This window comes from Melospiza georgiana, chromosome 22 (assembly GCF_028018845.1).
Source record: "Melospiza georgiana isolate bMelGeo1 chromosome 22, bMelGeo1.pri, whole genome shotgun sequence".
NCBI lineage: Eukaryota > Metazoa > Chordata > Aves > Passeriformes > Passerellidae > Melospiza > Melospiza georgiana.
The window spans coordinates 11,227,448-11,241,265 of NC_080451.1; the positions used below are offsets into that span (position 1 = coordinate 11,227,448).

General features: G+C 47.9%; 1 protein-coding gene across 1 annotated transcript in view; it reads right to left on the bottom strand.

Moving 5' to 3' along the window:
- Positions 1 to 13,818, bottom strand: part of ACAP3 (ArfGAP with coiled-coil, ankyrin repeat and PH domains 3) — a 36,902-nt gene that overhangs the window by 18,170 nt on the left and 4,914 nt on the right. Inside the window, exons 2-3 of the mRNA XM_058039310.1 lie at positions 1,036 to 1,093; positions 200 to 319 (exon numbers count right to left, since the gene is read on the bottom strand). Of these exons, the coding sequence (XP_057895293.1) occupies positions 200 to 319; positions 1,036 to 1,093 (178 nt within the window). The remainder of the gene's footprint in view (positions 1 to 199; positions 320 to 1,035; positions 1,094 to 13,818) is intronic.

Genomic DNA, 13,818 nt, shown 5'->3' on the forward strand with positions numbered 1-13,818 from the left:
GATCTCACTCTGATTTCCCACCAAATCTCATTTTCAGTGGCTGCTTAAGCAGCGTGAGGGGCTTGGATTTGTGATCCATTCCCAGCAGCAGGGATCTTCCCCCCTGAGCCAGGAACAGGGATCTGAGCATCCCCAGCCCCCTGAGCACCCCCAGCCCCCCAGTCAGGAATTTGAGCACCCCCAGCCCCCCCAGGCTCACCGAGATCATCTGGTCCTTCCTGCACTGCTGGGACAGGTCCCTCACGCCGCTGACGAAATGTTTGTTGGTGGTGATGTAAACCTTGCCAGCCTCCAGCATGCCACTGCACAGCTTCACCAGCTGGGGACACGCCGACAGGGACAGGGGGACACACGTGGGACACAAATGGGGACAGGGACATGGGGACAAGGGGACACACAGACATGAGCTCAGCACGGGCTTTAGACCAGCCTGGCTTTGTCCCACACCCAGCCCAGAGCTTTGGGACAGGCGCCCTTCCCGTTCCTGCTGTGCTGGGAACTGTCACGGGTGGGACAGAGGGAAAATCCCACCCTGGGACAGGGACAAAATCCCACCCAAGAAAGAAAAGGGGTAAAATACCAGCCCAGGAAATGACAGGGATAAAATCCCAGCCCAGGTTAGGACAGGGGTAAAATCCCAGTCCAGGACAGGGATGAAATCCCACCCTGGGACAGGACAGCCTGTCCCAGGAGGAGCTGGACTAGAGCTCTTATCCCAGCTCAGAGGAGTCCTGGGGACAAGCCTGAGGTGCTACACATCAATTTATGAGCTGGAAAAGGGCTCAGAATTTAGGGAACACTTGGAGGGACCCCATTCCTCAGCAGGGGATCCACCAGTCCCCCTCAGACTACAATCTGCCCTCACCTTGCCAAGCTTGGCCTCCATCTCCACCACACCTGCCAGGCCCCAGGTCTGGGGTGCTAAATCTGAATTTAACGGCTGGAAATGGGCTCAGATTTTAGGGGACACCTGGAGGGACCCCATTCCTGAGCAGGGGATCCAGCAGTGTCCTTCAGACCACAATCTGCCCTCACCTTGTCGAGCTTGGCCTCGATCTCCACCACATCCGTTTCCACCTCATCGATGGTTGCCCTGCAACAGACCAGCGAGGAGGAATCGTTAATTAGCAGCAAGGAATCATTAATTGGCGGCTTGTGATGATTGGGTAGGAGGCCAGGAAGGGATGAGGAGGATCAGAGAGAGGGGCTGAGGGACTCGCTATTCCCACTGGGATGTTGGCGCTGAATCCCTCAGGAACGAAGTCCAGGGCTGGGAAAAGAGATGGAGATGATCCAGATGATTCTAGGGCTGGGAAGACACCCCCAGCAAATTCATTTAGTGGCATTGTTCTGTTAATTAGCAGCAGTGCTAACTGACACAGGGATAACCCTTGTTCCATCCAGCCCCACCAGGCACAAATTCCTCATTCCAGCACCACCAAATCCCATTTCCAGGCTGTCTGAAGTGCTGAATTATGACCTTTAAACCTCAGGCACCACCCCTGAGACCCACACAGAGCAGCCCTTGGGCCTCTGAACACCGAAAAGCTCCTCCACACACGTGGGGCTGTCCTTGGATAGGGATAAATCCACTCCAGGATTTTGGGATCTGCTCCTTTTCCACGTCAGCAGGCAGATGTGACAGCGAGGAGCTGTCACAGCCCAGCTGCAAAGGTCACCAGGCCTCCCTCTCCGAGGCAAACATGACATCAGCCACTTGCAGGAGGCATTCCCAGGCTCAGGAATGTGCTCCTGGAATGATTTTGGGAGGGCAGAGAGCAGCAAACCCTGCAGAGCTGAGGGTGTTCCCTGGCACAGCACTCAGAGGGTGATTTCTTTAACCACACACCTGGGAATGTGGTCAAACCTCACACCACCAAGGGTTTGGAATCCTAATTTTAGTCAGGGAGCTTCACAGGTTTGTGGGATCAGGATTTTAAAAGCTGGTTCCTGAAATATTCCAGCCAAAGTTGGAAAAATCCCAGCCCTGAGCATGTGCCAGCTGCAGGGATGGGGTTTGGAGGGACATGAACTGGTCCTGCTCTCAGGAAAAGGGCAGGACACCCTCAATCCTCAACATTCCTGCAGGAACCATCAGGATTTGTGTCTCGGGCTCTGGCTGTCTTCATCCCAGGAATATTCTCCAGTAAAAAAATGCTGGGTTACCCCTTTTTTTCCTTCCTAAACTCCCTCCAAACCCCCTGGAAAATGAAATCCAGGCTGGAGCTCAGTGCCCAGGGCCCTGGCCACCACCAGCCCTTGGAAAACATGGAAAACACAGCCAAAAAACAACAACAAAAAGGGAGTTTTTCCATGGAATAACAAACCAAAGAAATATAAAATAAAGAAACAGCAGCTCTCCCACTCTGCTCTGCCTCCCACACGCACAAACAGCAGCGTGGCTGTGCCCGGGGGCAAAGCTTTGGAAAGAAAAGGAATTGTTAAAAAGGCTCTTCTCAGGTTTTTCCCCCCCTCTTTCAGCTATTTTTGGTGCCTGGGTTTGGGGCTCGTGTGCCTTCATGCATCTGCTGCCAGATTCAATTTTTCCACTCGGTTTCCTCGTGCTGCTGATAGCTGGGCACAAAGAGCAGCTGGAAAAGAGGGAAGAGCTGGATTTCCTGGGCATCATTGTCTTTCCAGGGAAGCCATTGTGGAATCTGCAATCCAGGCAGCAGATTTCCTGTCTGTAATTTAATATAATTCTATCATTTATTCATTTATGTTCATCTTCCTTCATCTATTCTATGATTTATTCATCTATAATTTACTGCCTATTTTTATCCCAACCCATGGATAAATTTGGGCTCTGTGGAGGAGGGAGATGTTTTTGGGGCTGGGGAACACAAGGTGCAAAAAATTGGAGCTTTTTATTTGGTATGGGCTTGATGGAAAAGGTTTAAAGGGTTTGAATGCAAGGGCAGAGATCCCAGTGATTTATTTGGTTGTAAAGGAGATCCAGGAAGCAAAGAAAATTACATTTATCCAGCATTTTTCAGGTACTTTTATATCCTAAGGAAGCTTGGAGAGAGGAACTCTGAGATAAGCTGGGAGTGGAAAGCAAAAAGATCCCAAAATTCAATCCCAAACCCTCCCACACACCTGGCTCTGCTGCTCAGGGATTTTTCTTTCTGCATCTCAGGGCCTGATCAACCCCTGATTTCCCACCCTTCAAGGGCACACCATGCCCAAGTCCATCCCTGGGGTTTTGGGGATTTAAAGGACATTTAAAATGTCCTTTTCCTTCTAACTGATACAATTCCAGAGCACTGGATTTCTGGGGGTTAAAACATCCTTTTCCTGCTCACTGAAGGAATTGCACAGCACCAGATTTTTGGGGTTAAAATGTCCTTTTCCTGCTGACTGATGGAATTGCAGATCCCACAGATCCTGCTTCCCTTGAGGAATCCCAGTTTCACTGCTGGCAAGCTGAGGCTGTGCCAGCTCCACTCCCAAATTTCCATCCTCCCACTGCTCCCAGCGTGTCAGAGATGAAAGGCAGAGTTACACAAGCAGCCTGGGGACCTGGGATGACTCCTCAGGGATGAGGAAATGCCACCTCAGCACCATCCCCAAGGAATCCGGGAGTGGGAATCCATGTCTGCTCCTCACCATTCCCACCCCACCCCATTCCCATTCTATCCCATAAATCCTACCCCATCCCCATTCCCATTCCCATCCCACCCCATTCCCATTCTATCCCATAAATCCCATCCCATCCCTATTCCCATCCCCATTCCCATTCCATCCCACTCCCATTTCCTTCCCATTCTATCCTATAAATCCCATCCCATCCCATTTGTGCCGCCTGAGCAAATCCCAGGGACTCTCAGCCTCTCCCAGCTGCAGGAACCCAACCCAACCCAAGAACTGAATCTTTTCACCCCAAAATAATTGAAATAAGGTGATGTCCCAATACTGCTCCATCCTGGAGGAATCTGGGAATGGGAATCCACATCTGCTCCCCACCACTCCCATTCCCATTCCCATCCCATGGATCTGCAGGAACCCAACTCAGCCAAGAACTGAATCTTTTCACCCCAAAATGATTTGAATCAAGCTCTGTCCCAATTCTGCTCCATCCTGGAGGAATGTGGGAATGACAATCCATTCCCATCCCATGGATCCCATCCCATCCCATCCCATCCCATCCCATCCCATCCCATCCCATCCCATCCCATCCCATCCCATCCCATCTGTGCCTCCTGAACAAACCCTAGACATGTTCAGCCCAGACAAGAAGTGAATCTTTTCACCCCAAAATGAATATTTGAATAATTAGAATCAAGCTCTGTCCCCGGGGCTAGCCAAGAACTGTCTCTTTTCACCCCAAAATGCTCTGAAAGAAGCTCTACCCCCAGAGCTGACCAAGAACTGACTCTTTTCACCCCAAAACGATTTCAATGAAGCTCTGTCCCAGAACTGGCCGAGAACTGGCTCTTTTCACCCCAAAAAGCTCTGAATGAAGCTCTGTCCCAGAACTGGCTCTTTTCACCCCAAAAAGCTCTGAATGAAGCTCTGTCCCAGCCTGAGCCTGTCCTGGCCCCGTGCCCCGAGCGTTTCCTGCCGCTCTCCCTTCCTGCTGAAGCCCTGCCAGGATTTTTTCCTTTTTCTTTTTGCACAACAATCCCTGGCCTCCCCCCAAGCCCTTTCCACTGCCAGACGAGGCTGAGCTCCCTCAGAGATCCCCACAGCCCCGCTCTGTGCATTTGGATTGGCTCAGAAATGGCAAAAATCACCCAGAACGTGGCCAAAATCCCACCAGGAATGGTTGTATAGCCCCAGAGATAACGAGCTGTGAGTTCGTTATGGCTCCAGTTCCAGCCAGGAGCAGCTGCATGCTAAAGGGATCCAGGGAAAGGATCACTGGGAAAGGGATCCAGGGGAAATTGTGACAAAAAATACAAAATTAGGCAAAAAATTACGCAGGAAATTATGTCAAAAAATACAAAATTAGGTAAAAAGTGACGCGGGAAATTAGGACGAAAATTAGGCAGAAAATTACACAGAAAAATAGAAAATTATATAGAAAATTAAGCCAAAAATGATGCAGGGAATTATGAAGAAAATTATAAAGACAATTAGGCCAGAAAATTATGATGAAAATTAGGCAGAAAATGATGCTGAGAAATAGAATGTTAGGCAGAAAGTTATGCAGAAAAATCGAAAATTATATAAAAAATTATGCCAAAAATTAGAAAATTAGACCAAAAATGATACATAAAGCCTCTCTCGGTCACCATCTAAAAACCATCCTGGGGATTTTCCCTTCCCCAGCTGCCCCAGAGCAGCTCCAGCTCCGAGTCAGCTCATCCCAGTGGGATCCCAGCCAGCTCCCAGGGCACAGATCCCTGCAGCAGGAGCAGGAATGCTTCCGGAAGCTTCCCTCCCTCTTCCTGCGCCTCTGCCAGCTCCAGCTCTGGCTAATTTCTGCCTCTCCCACCCTAAAATCTCCACAAAAGCCTCTCCCAGCTGGAAAGGAGGGGTTTGGAGCTCCCCTGAGCTGTTCCAGCTGTTCCCAGCTGTTCCCAGCTGCCAAACTCTCCCCTTTTGGATGGACCATAAATCAGGAGTGCCACAGTCAGAGCAGAGATCTGGTACCTTGTGATGGCAACGCCTGAGTGAGGAATTCCTAAAAAACCCTTTCCGGAATGAATTCAGAGGGGAATAAACTCCACTGAGTGGGGAATTTCTAAAAAATCCCTTCCAGAATGAACTCAGAGGGGAATAAACCTCACTGGGTGAGTGAGGAATTCCTAAAAAAAACCTTCCAGTAGGAATTCAGAGGGGAATCCTTTCCCTTTCCCTTTCCCTTTCCCTTTCCCTTTCCCTTTCCTCCATCCACAGCAGGGTCACCATGACAACAGCTCCATGGTGACAGTATCCATGGCAGCCCCATCCTGCCCAGGCCCTGCTGAATTCCAGGGATTTTTCCTCCTGGGAGAGCTCAGGGCACAGCCACAGGTGTGTGAGGGTAAGGAGGGGAAATTCGGGATAACCTTGGGAGTTTAAAGAGAAAAAGGAACTGGGAATTGAGATCCTGGAGTGGAAATCTGGGATTCCCATCCTGCTGCTCCCTCCTCTCACCATCCTTGCCAAGCTCCTGAGCAGGATCAGATCCCTGGGAAAGGGATCCCTTGTCCCCATGTCCTTTGTCCCCTCTTACCCTGTTCTCATTCCATTTATCCCCATTTACCCCCGTCCCCATCCTTTTACCCCCATCCCCATGTCATTTATCCCCTTTTGTCCCGGTCCCCACCTCCTGGCTGTGCTGGGGGATGCAATTCCAGCACAGGCCCAAAGTAAAACCCAACATTTATGGCTCCCTTGGGATGGAGATCAGTGCCAAGCCTGGGACAAACCCCTGGGCAGCCAAATTCCCAGGGTTGGGCTGTCTGGTGGCCCAGGGCTGTGTCCCCCCCAGGAGCCCCCATCCCATCATCCCATCCCATCCCATTGCATCCCATCCCATCATCCCATCCCATCCCATCCCATCCCATCCCATCCCATCCCATCCCATCATCCCATCCCATCCCATCATCCCATCCCATCCCATTGCATCCCATCGCATCGCATCCCATCGCATCGCATCCCATCCCATCCCATCCCATCCCATCCCATCCCATCCCATCCCATCCCATCCCATCCCAGCCCTGCTGGCCGTGCCATGCCCTCGGTGCCCTCAGTGCCACCCTGGGGGTGTGGGCAGCTCTCTGGGCACCCCAGGGATGGATGGACGGATGGACGGATGGACAGATGGATTTAGTCCAGCCCTGCTGTGCTGACGAGGCAGCTCCAGACTGAGCCTGACCCAGATTCCAGCGGCTCTGCTGGAAATGCTGCGTGTGCTGCTCCAGCTCAGCTGCCTCTCCCCGTGCTCTTCTCTTCCTCTTTTCTCTTCTTTTCCCACTGCCTCTCTATTTTCTGTTCTTTTCCCCCTTTGCTCTTCTTTTTCCTCTTTTCTTTTTCCCCTTTTCTCTTCTTTTCCCCCTTTCCCACTGTCTCCTGGGGCTCCCTGGGCAGGGGGACAATGCCCTCCCTTGTGGCAGCCCCCACAGCAGCTGCCTGTGAGCCCCACACTGGGGCTGTGTTCCCTTGGCTGCAGCCCCACAGTCCTGCTCTGTGAGATTCCCTGATCCCCTGCCAAGGCTGGGCCTTGTCATGCTGGGCCTGGCTTCCAATTATCCCATTATCCCATTTCCCACTGTCCATTATCCCATTTCCACTTCCCATTATCCCATTTCCATTTCCCACTGTCCATCATCCCATTTCCATTTCCCACTGTCCATTATCCCATTTCCCACTGTCCATTATCCCATTTCCATTTCCCACTGTCCATTATCCCATTTCCCACTGTCCATTATCCCATTTCCATTTCCCACTGTCCATCATCCCATTTCCCATTATCCAATTTCCCATCATCCCATTTCCCATTTCCCATTATCCATTATTTTTTGGTAATGGTTTTTTGGCGAGGAGATTTTGGGACAGGTTTTTTGGCAAAGAGCTTTTTTGGCAAAGGTTTTTTGCTGGTAGCTTGGCTGCCACAAAAAGGAGAGGCTGGTTCAGTGCAATCTCTGCCCCCTCAGAGGGATCATCCCCAAAAATCTCCTTTGAATCCCAGAAGAGCCCCCGAGCCCCCAGGAGCTGCTTTGTTTGGAGGTGACTGTGGGCAAAAGCAGCCGAGCTTTGCTCTGGCCCAGATAAATCTATTTATAGCAGGAGTTATGCTAATTCCACAGGGATCTGATCTGCTGGCACTGCTGCAGCAATGAGATTTTCTGCTACCTGTCCTTTCAACCACCCTGAGCAGCCAGAAATTGCTAAATTCTCCAATTTCCAGCTCTGTGCCTCCTGCTGCTTCCCTTCCCTGGCATCTCCATTCCCTGCTGATTTCCTCCCTCTGGAAATTGCTGCTTCACCCAAAATTTGGAATAAGTGGGAAAAACCCAAGGAAAAACAGCTTGTAAAAATAATTTTAAAGCCACTCATATTTAAGTCACTAAAAAAAAATTTAAAATTGAATTGTTTTATCACCTTGCCTGAGGTTCATGTTAGGTTTTATAAAGAATAACTCATTTACTGCCCCTTTTGTGAGCTGAGGAGTGTGGAGGGGATTTACCTCATCATTAAAATGTCCCTGTCCTTGGGATAAAAGGGTTTTTTTTCCCCCTCACAGCAATTTCTTAATGGAGGAATGGCACTGAAGAGCTGTTTGCAGTGCTTGGGCTCTCCTGGTTTTGCTCCGGGATAATGGAATAAGCTGGATTCTAATCTTGACTAAAATCTCTCCGCAGATGGCCGAGGGCACCATGGAGAGGTGGAGGCTGTGCCAGTGGGAGCAGGAGGAGAAAATCCAGGTGGAACAGCAGAAATTCACCAAAATCATCTCTCTCTTCATAGTTTTATCCTCATTTCAGGGTTTTTTCCCAAAGGCCTGCTGAAAAATCTCTTCTTGCAGTGGTTCCTCAAAAATTTGAATTTTTCATCAAATTCTTCCAGGTGGAACAGCAGAAATTCAGGCTGTGACACCAAAATCACCTCTCTCTTCATTATTTTATTCTCTTCTGGTTGGTTTTTTTAAAGCCTGATGAAAAACCTCTTCTTCCTTCCAGTGGTTCCTCAAAAATTCAGATTTTTTCACCAAATCCTTCAGTTCCAGCTCCTCTCCCACAGAGCTCCACCACCCCAAATCCTCTTTTTAATGCCCAAATCTTATTTTCACTTCACAGACATTTCCTGGTGTTTGTTTCCCCCCATTTTCACTGAGATTTAGGCAGCTGCACAACCCCTAAATGAACTTTTCTCCATTTCTGTGCCCGAACTCAGCTCTGGCTCTGGCAGCAGCGCTCAGGAGGTTTTTACAGAGCCCCAAAAAACCCCAATTCCTGTCTGGAATTTGTTAAATGTCAGTTTACAGCTCCTTCCCCTCCCTGAGACGCTGGAGGTGGATGTTTAGACAAGGCTTTGAAGCAGGATGAGTAAGATTGCAGAGTTTTGGTTGCATGCTGTGTTTAGTTGACTTTTTTAACATTAATATTTAGCAAAAACTTGGCAGTTTTCAGCAGAAAATATGGAGTTTTATAATGCACACAAAATCCCATTCCTTTTTCTTCTTCTTCTTCCCATTTTTCTTCTCATTTCTGCTCCGATTTTAAGAGTCGGGAATTGGAATTTAATCAATTTAAATTAAATTTAATCAATATTTGAGTGTTTTTCTCCAAGCTCCTGCTGCACCAAGGAGCTACTTGGGGAAGGTCATGAGGATTTGGTGACCTCCAGAGGTTTCTTCCAACCTCAATTATTGCAGGACTTAACGGCTTAGAGATGAAATCCTTCCTTAGCCCTCCTAATGCACTCCTGATGTCATGGATCTGATGATAACGGGTTTTTCCCTGGCAACTCCCAGCCAAACCTCCCCAGGAACATCTGGAATTTTCTGGAAATCACCTGCTCAGCACCACTCACCTGCAGCTCCCTGCAGGGATTTATTCTGGGTAAATTATTCTGGAACTGGTTCCAGGCCTGGATGGACCCTGCCTTCCTTTCTGCTCTGAATATTTTTATTTTTCTGCAGCTCCCACCTTGAGCTCACTGTAGGAATTTAGCCCCGAATGCATCCCCACCTTCCTCTCTGCACTGAATATTAATTAATTTTTAATTATCTTTTTTTTTTTTTCAGGGGAACAGTCCAGCTGCGGAGTTGATTTTAGCTGATTTTTGATTTTAGCAGAAGATTTTGGCACCACAGCTGCCGGGTGCTCTTAGGAAACCCCAGTGAGAAATGCCTGCCACAAGAGTGGAACTGCACAGGCAGCCCTGAACACAGGAATATTCTATTCCTGAGCTGAAGAAAGACACATTCTGTGCCACAAGACCCTTTAGACATTTGTTTGCTTTCTTTGACAACCAAAATGGATTTAAATAAAAAAAAAAAACGGCCTCAAACAGTTCTGTCTTCTCCCCAAGTGACCTTGGTGGCACCGTTTACCCACAGGGCTGGAGGAGCTCCAGCAGCTTTTGTTGAGACTTCCCCCAGCAGGGATCTCTTTCAGCACTAAATGCTCTTTATTTCTAATTTTTTTCCATTTTTCCCCTCCTCCTCTGGGCCTTGGCTGGAGCTGGAGCTCCCCAACCTCTGGGCTGGCTTTGTTTGGGGCTGAAAAGGCTTTTCGTGCCAAAGGCAGCCCTGCAGTGGCACCAAGCCCCTGCCCCTTCCTCCTGGTGCCACTTGGGTGACAAGTGACAATTTGGCACCTTCCCACTGGTGCCAGATGGGTTTTGCTGTGCCACAAAATTGGGATTTTTTCCCAGTGCCACAACCCTCTCCTAAAAGGGTGAGAGTTTATGGGGCTGCTGGGGGAGCGTGAATGAAAGCCCTGGAGCTGCTCATCCCTAATTTTGATTTATTCCCCTCAGGGGCTGGGCACAGTCCCACTTTTCAGGGGAATGTGGCTGTGGAATTCATCCTTACGTGCAAAATCAGTGTGTCAGTGCTCCAGGTGTGGGAAAGGACATTTTGGAGGGGATTTTGGATTATTTTTGGAGGGGAGTACCTCACGTGCTGTGGGTGCTCTCTCTCCCCTTCCCTGCTTTCCTTTTCCCCCTTTCCCCTTTCCTTTTCCCCTTTCCTTTTCCCCCTTTCCCCTTTCCTTTTCCCCTTTCTTTTCCCCTTTCCCTTTTTCCCTTCCCCACATTTCCCCCATTCCCAGATTTCCTGCTGCCCGTCCCATCCCTCTGCGGTCCCGAATCCCCTCTGGATGCAGGAAAAGCATCCCTGAGAATGTCCTGCATTCCCAGGCTCACAGAAAAAGCCAGATTGTTGAGGGAAGGGGGAATCATCAGGCAGGAAACATGGATGAGGAAGAAAATGAAAGCATCCTCTGTGCTGCAGGCAGAACAAAGCTGGCCTTTTAGGAATGGGGCTGAGCAGAGGAGAACTCCAGCGCCAAGCCCAGGGCAGAGCAGGACTCAGCCCCACAGGATTCCCACATTTCCATCCTCCACACTGAGCATTCAGCTAAAATTCACTCCTGATTTCCTGTGTGCACCCACCTGTCACCGCCAGGTGAGGTGAAGGCTGAGGAGCTGAGATGAAAGCCCACAGACCTGGCTGTGCCATCTCCCCCATCCCAGATCCTGGAGGTTTCCAGGCTCTCAGCCCAGTTTGGGAGCTGGCACCATCCCACAGTTTCGTGCTTTATCTCCCAGCTCAGATGAGTCAGTGGCACATCAAGAGCTCCTCGCCTCCTTCCCAACTCCCCGGCTCAATCTGGCTCGGATTCCACTCTGGGAATCAAAGGCAGGATGTCCCTCCTCAAAAAAATGTCACTTTGTTGCCTCAAAAAAATGTCACTTTGCTGCCTCCACGGCCCCCAAATGCCAGGTGGGCAGAGCAGGAAATGTGGGAATGGGGGAAGGTGGGGAAAGGTGGGAATGGGGAAAGGAAAGGAGGGAAAAGGAGGAAAATGAGGAAAAGGGTGAAGGGATCGGTGAGGAAAGGTGGAAAAGGGGAAAGGAAAGGACGGAAGGGGAGAGGAAAGGAGGAGAAGAGGAAGAAGGAAGTTAAAAAGGAAATCTGGGAATGAGGGAAGGTGGGGAAATGTGGGGAAGGGGAAAGGAAAGGGAAAGGAAGAGAGGGAAGGGGAGAGGAAAGGAGAAGAGGAGGGAAAAGGAAAGGAAAAGGAAAGGAAATCTGGGAGGGGGGGAAGGGGAAGGAAGAGAGGGAAGGCGAAGGAAAAAGGAAAAAGGAAAAAGGAAAAAGGAAAGAGGAAAGAGGAAAGGCAGAGGCCCCTCCTGCTGGGTCAGCACCAGCACTGTGGTGCCTGTTTCTGCCATCCTGGGGACAAACCCTGCCCCGCTGCCAAAGTCTGGGTTTATCAGAGAACAGAGGGGGGACACTGTGCCCCGAGGCTGAGCTGTGGGAACAGCAGCGTGTCCCTGAGCTGGAATGGAGCAGGACAAGGACAAGGCTTGAAGGGCTGCTCAGGAGATCTCTGCATCCCCCAGCTCTGCCAAGCCTGGGGGTGCTTCCCTAGAGCCTGGCACAACCCCTGAGCGTGCAGGGTGTGTGATATTCCCATTAAACATCCCGGGAGCTCATCCTGAAATGCCACGTCCTGGCAGCCCCTCTGTGCTCTCACAGCAGCTGGGAGCAGCTGCAGTTCCCAGAGAAGGGAAAGGGTTAAACCCCGCTGGAGCTGGAGCTGCAGCAGCCCCTGATGTGACAGGATCTCTTGGGACTGATTGCAGGGCTGGGTGAGCACTGGGCTCTGGCATGTGCCACCCGTGAGCTGGGCCATCAGCCCCGTGTCAGAGATACGCATCACCATGGGTATATATTAATATTTCTAAATAACAAATAAAATAATTCATTACTATTTATTTGTACTTATCAATATCATCAATATTAATTTATCTTATTAATAAATAAATTTAAATAAAATAATAAACTAATAAATAATGAAACAAAAATAAAGTGATAATTTCTATTAATATTTAGATATAATACCTAGTTAATTATAATAAATAAATTTATTATAAAGAAAAAATATATAATATTTATAATAATTATCATATTAATTAATACTTCTGTGTTATATTTATACTTCATATTCTATATAAGATTTATAATTTTATTTATTTATAATTAATAGAATATTAATTAAGATTTCTATTTTATATTTATATAAAGTATATTTGTATTTTACATTTAATTAATTAAAATATTATATTTTAAACTATTATATATTATATATTTGTATGTTACACTTATTTATAATTAATATAATAATATGTATATATTTTACTATTATATTATAGACTATATTTGTATTTTACATTTATTTATAATTAATACAATAATAATAAATTATAATATTATCTTTTCCATCTATTATATTTGTATCTTACGTTTATTTATAATTAATATAATGTCAAATGATATTTGCTATTAATATAATTTATAATTAATATAATCTATTTTACTATTGGCTCTTCACCTCTAATTCACCCCCAATTCACCCCAACTGACCGCCAATTCACCCCAAATCCCCCCCACAGCCTGAGATTAAGGCCTACAATTAATTCCTTAATTAATTACAAGGAACACAACTCCCATTGCTCCACCCCCTCCAGGCAGGGAATTCTGCTCCTCAAATTCCCATTCCCAGATTTTAACCCTGCATTGCCCCAAAGAAGGAAAAGCAGCTGCCAGGTAAAAAAAAAAATCTCATTTTTCCATGTTCCCTCCTCCCTCCAAGCCTGGAATTGCTGTCAAAAAGGGAACAAATTCCCCCTTTTTTTCCCCACAAAACCCCTGAATTCTGCTTTTTTATCACCTCCTCTCCTCCACCCTCATTTCTGCGCAAAGCTTTACCTTAGATAAAGCTCAGAAATCCCTGAGGGGAACAAACACTTGGGGAGCTGCACCCAGCAAATGCCTGGAATCCCAATCCAGCCTTGAGAGAGGGAAGCAAACAAGGAAAGAAATAAAAACAACCCAAAAACCCTCAAGCTCACAAAAACATTTTGTCCTGTTCTCAAAATTCAGCCAGACTTGGACTCCAGGTCCCTTTCAAGGGCTCTTTTCTTTATTCCAGATAACCAAGCCAGCAGAAGCCTGGTTTAATTTTAAGCAAAACCAGAAAAATTCATTTTTTTAAAATAAAAGAATTCATCCTGTGGCTGAAATTTCATAGTTATGAAACCAGGATTTAAAGGGGCCACCGCTAAAGAAGAGCCTGGGAGTCCAAAATTTGATTTTCATTCCTTCCTCCACTTCAGGAGCTTTCCAGTTTTGTAAATAATAATATTGTGGGA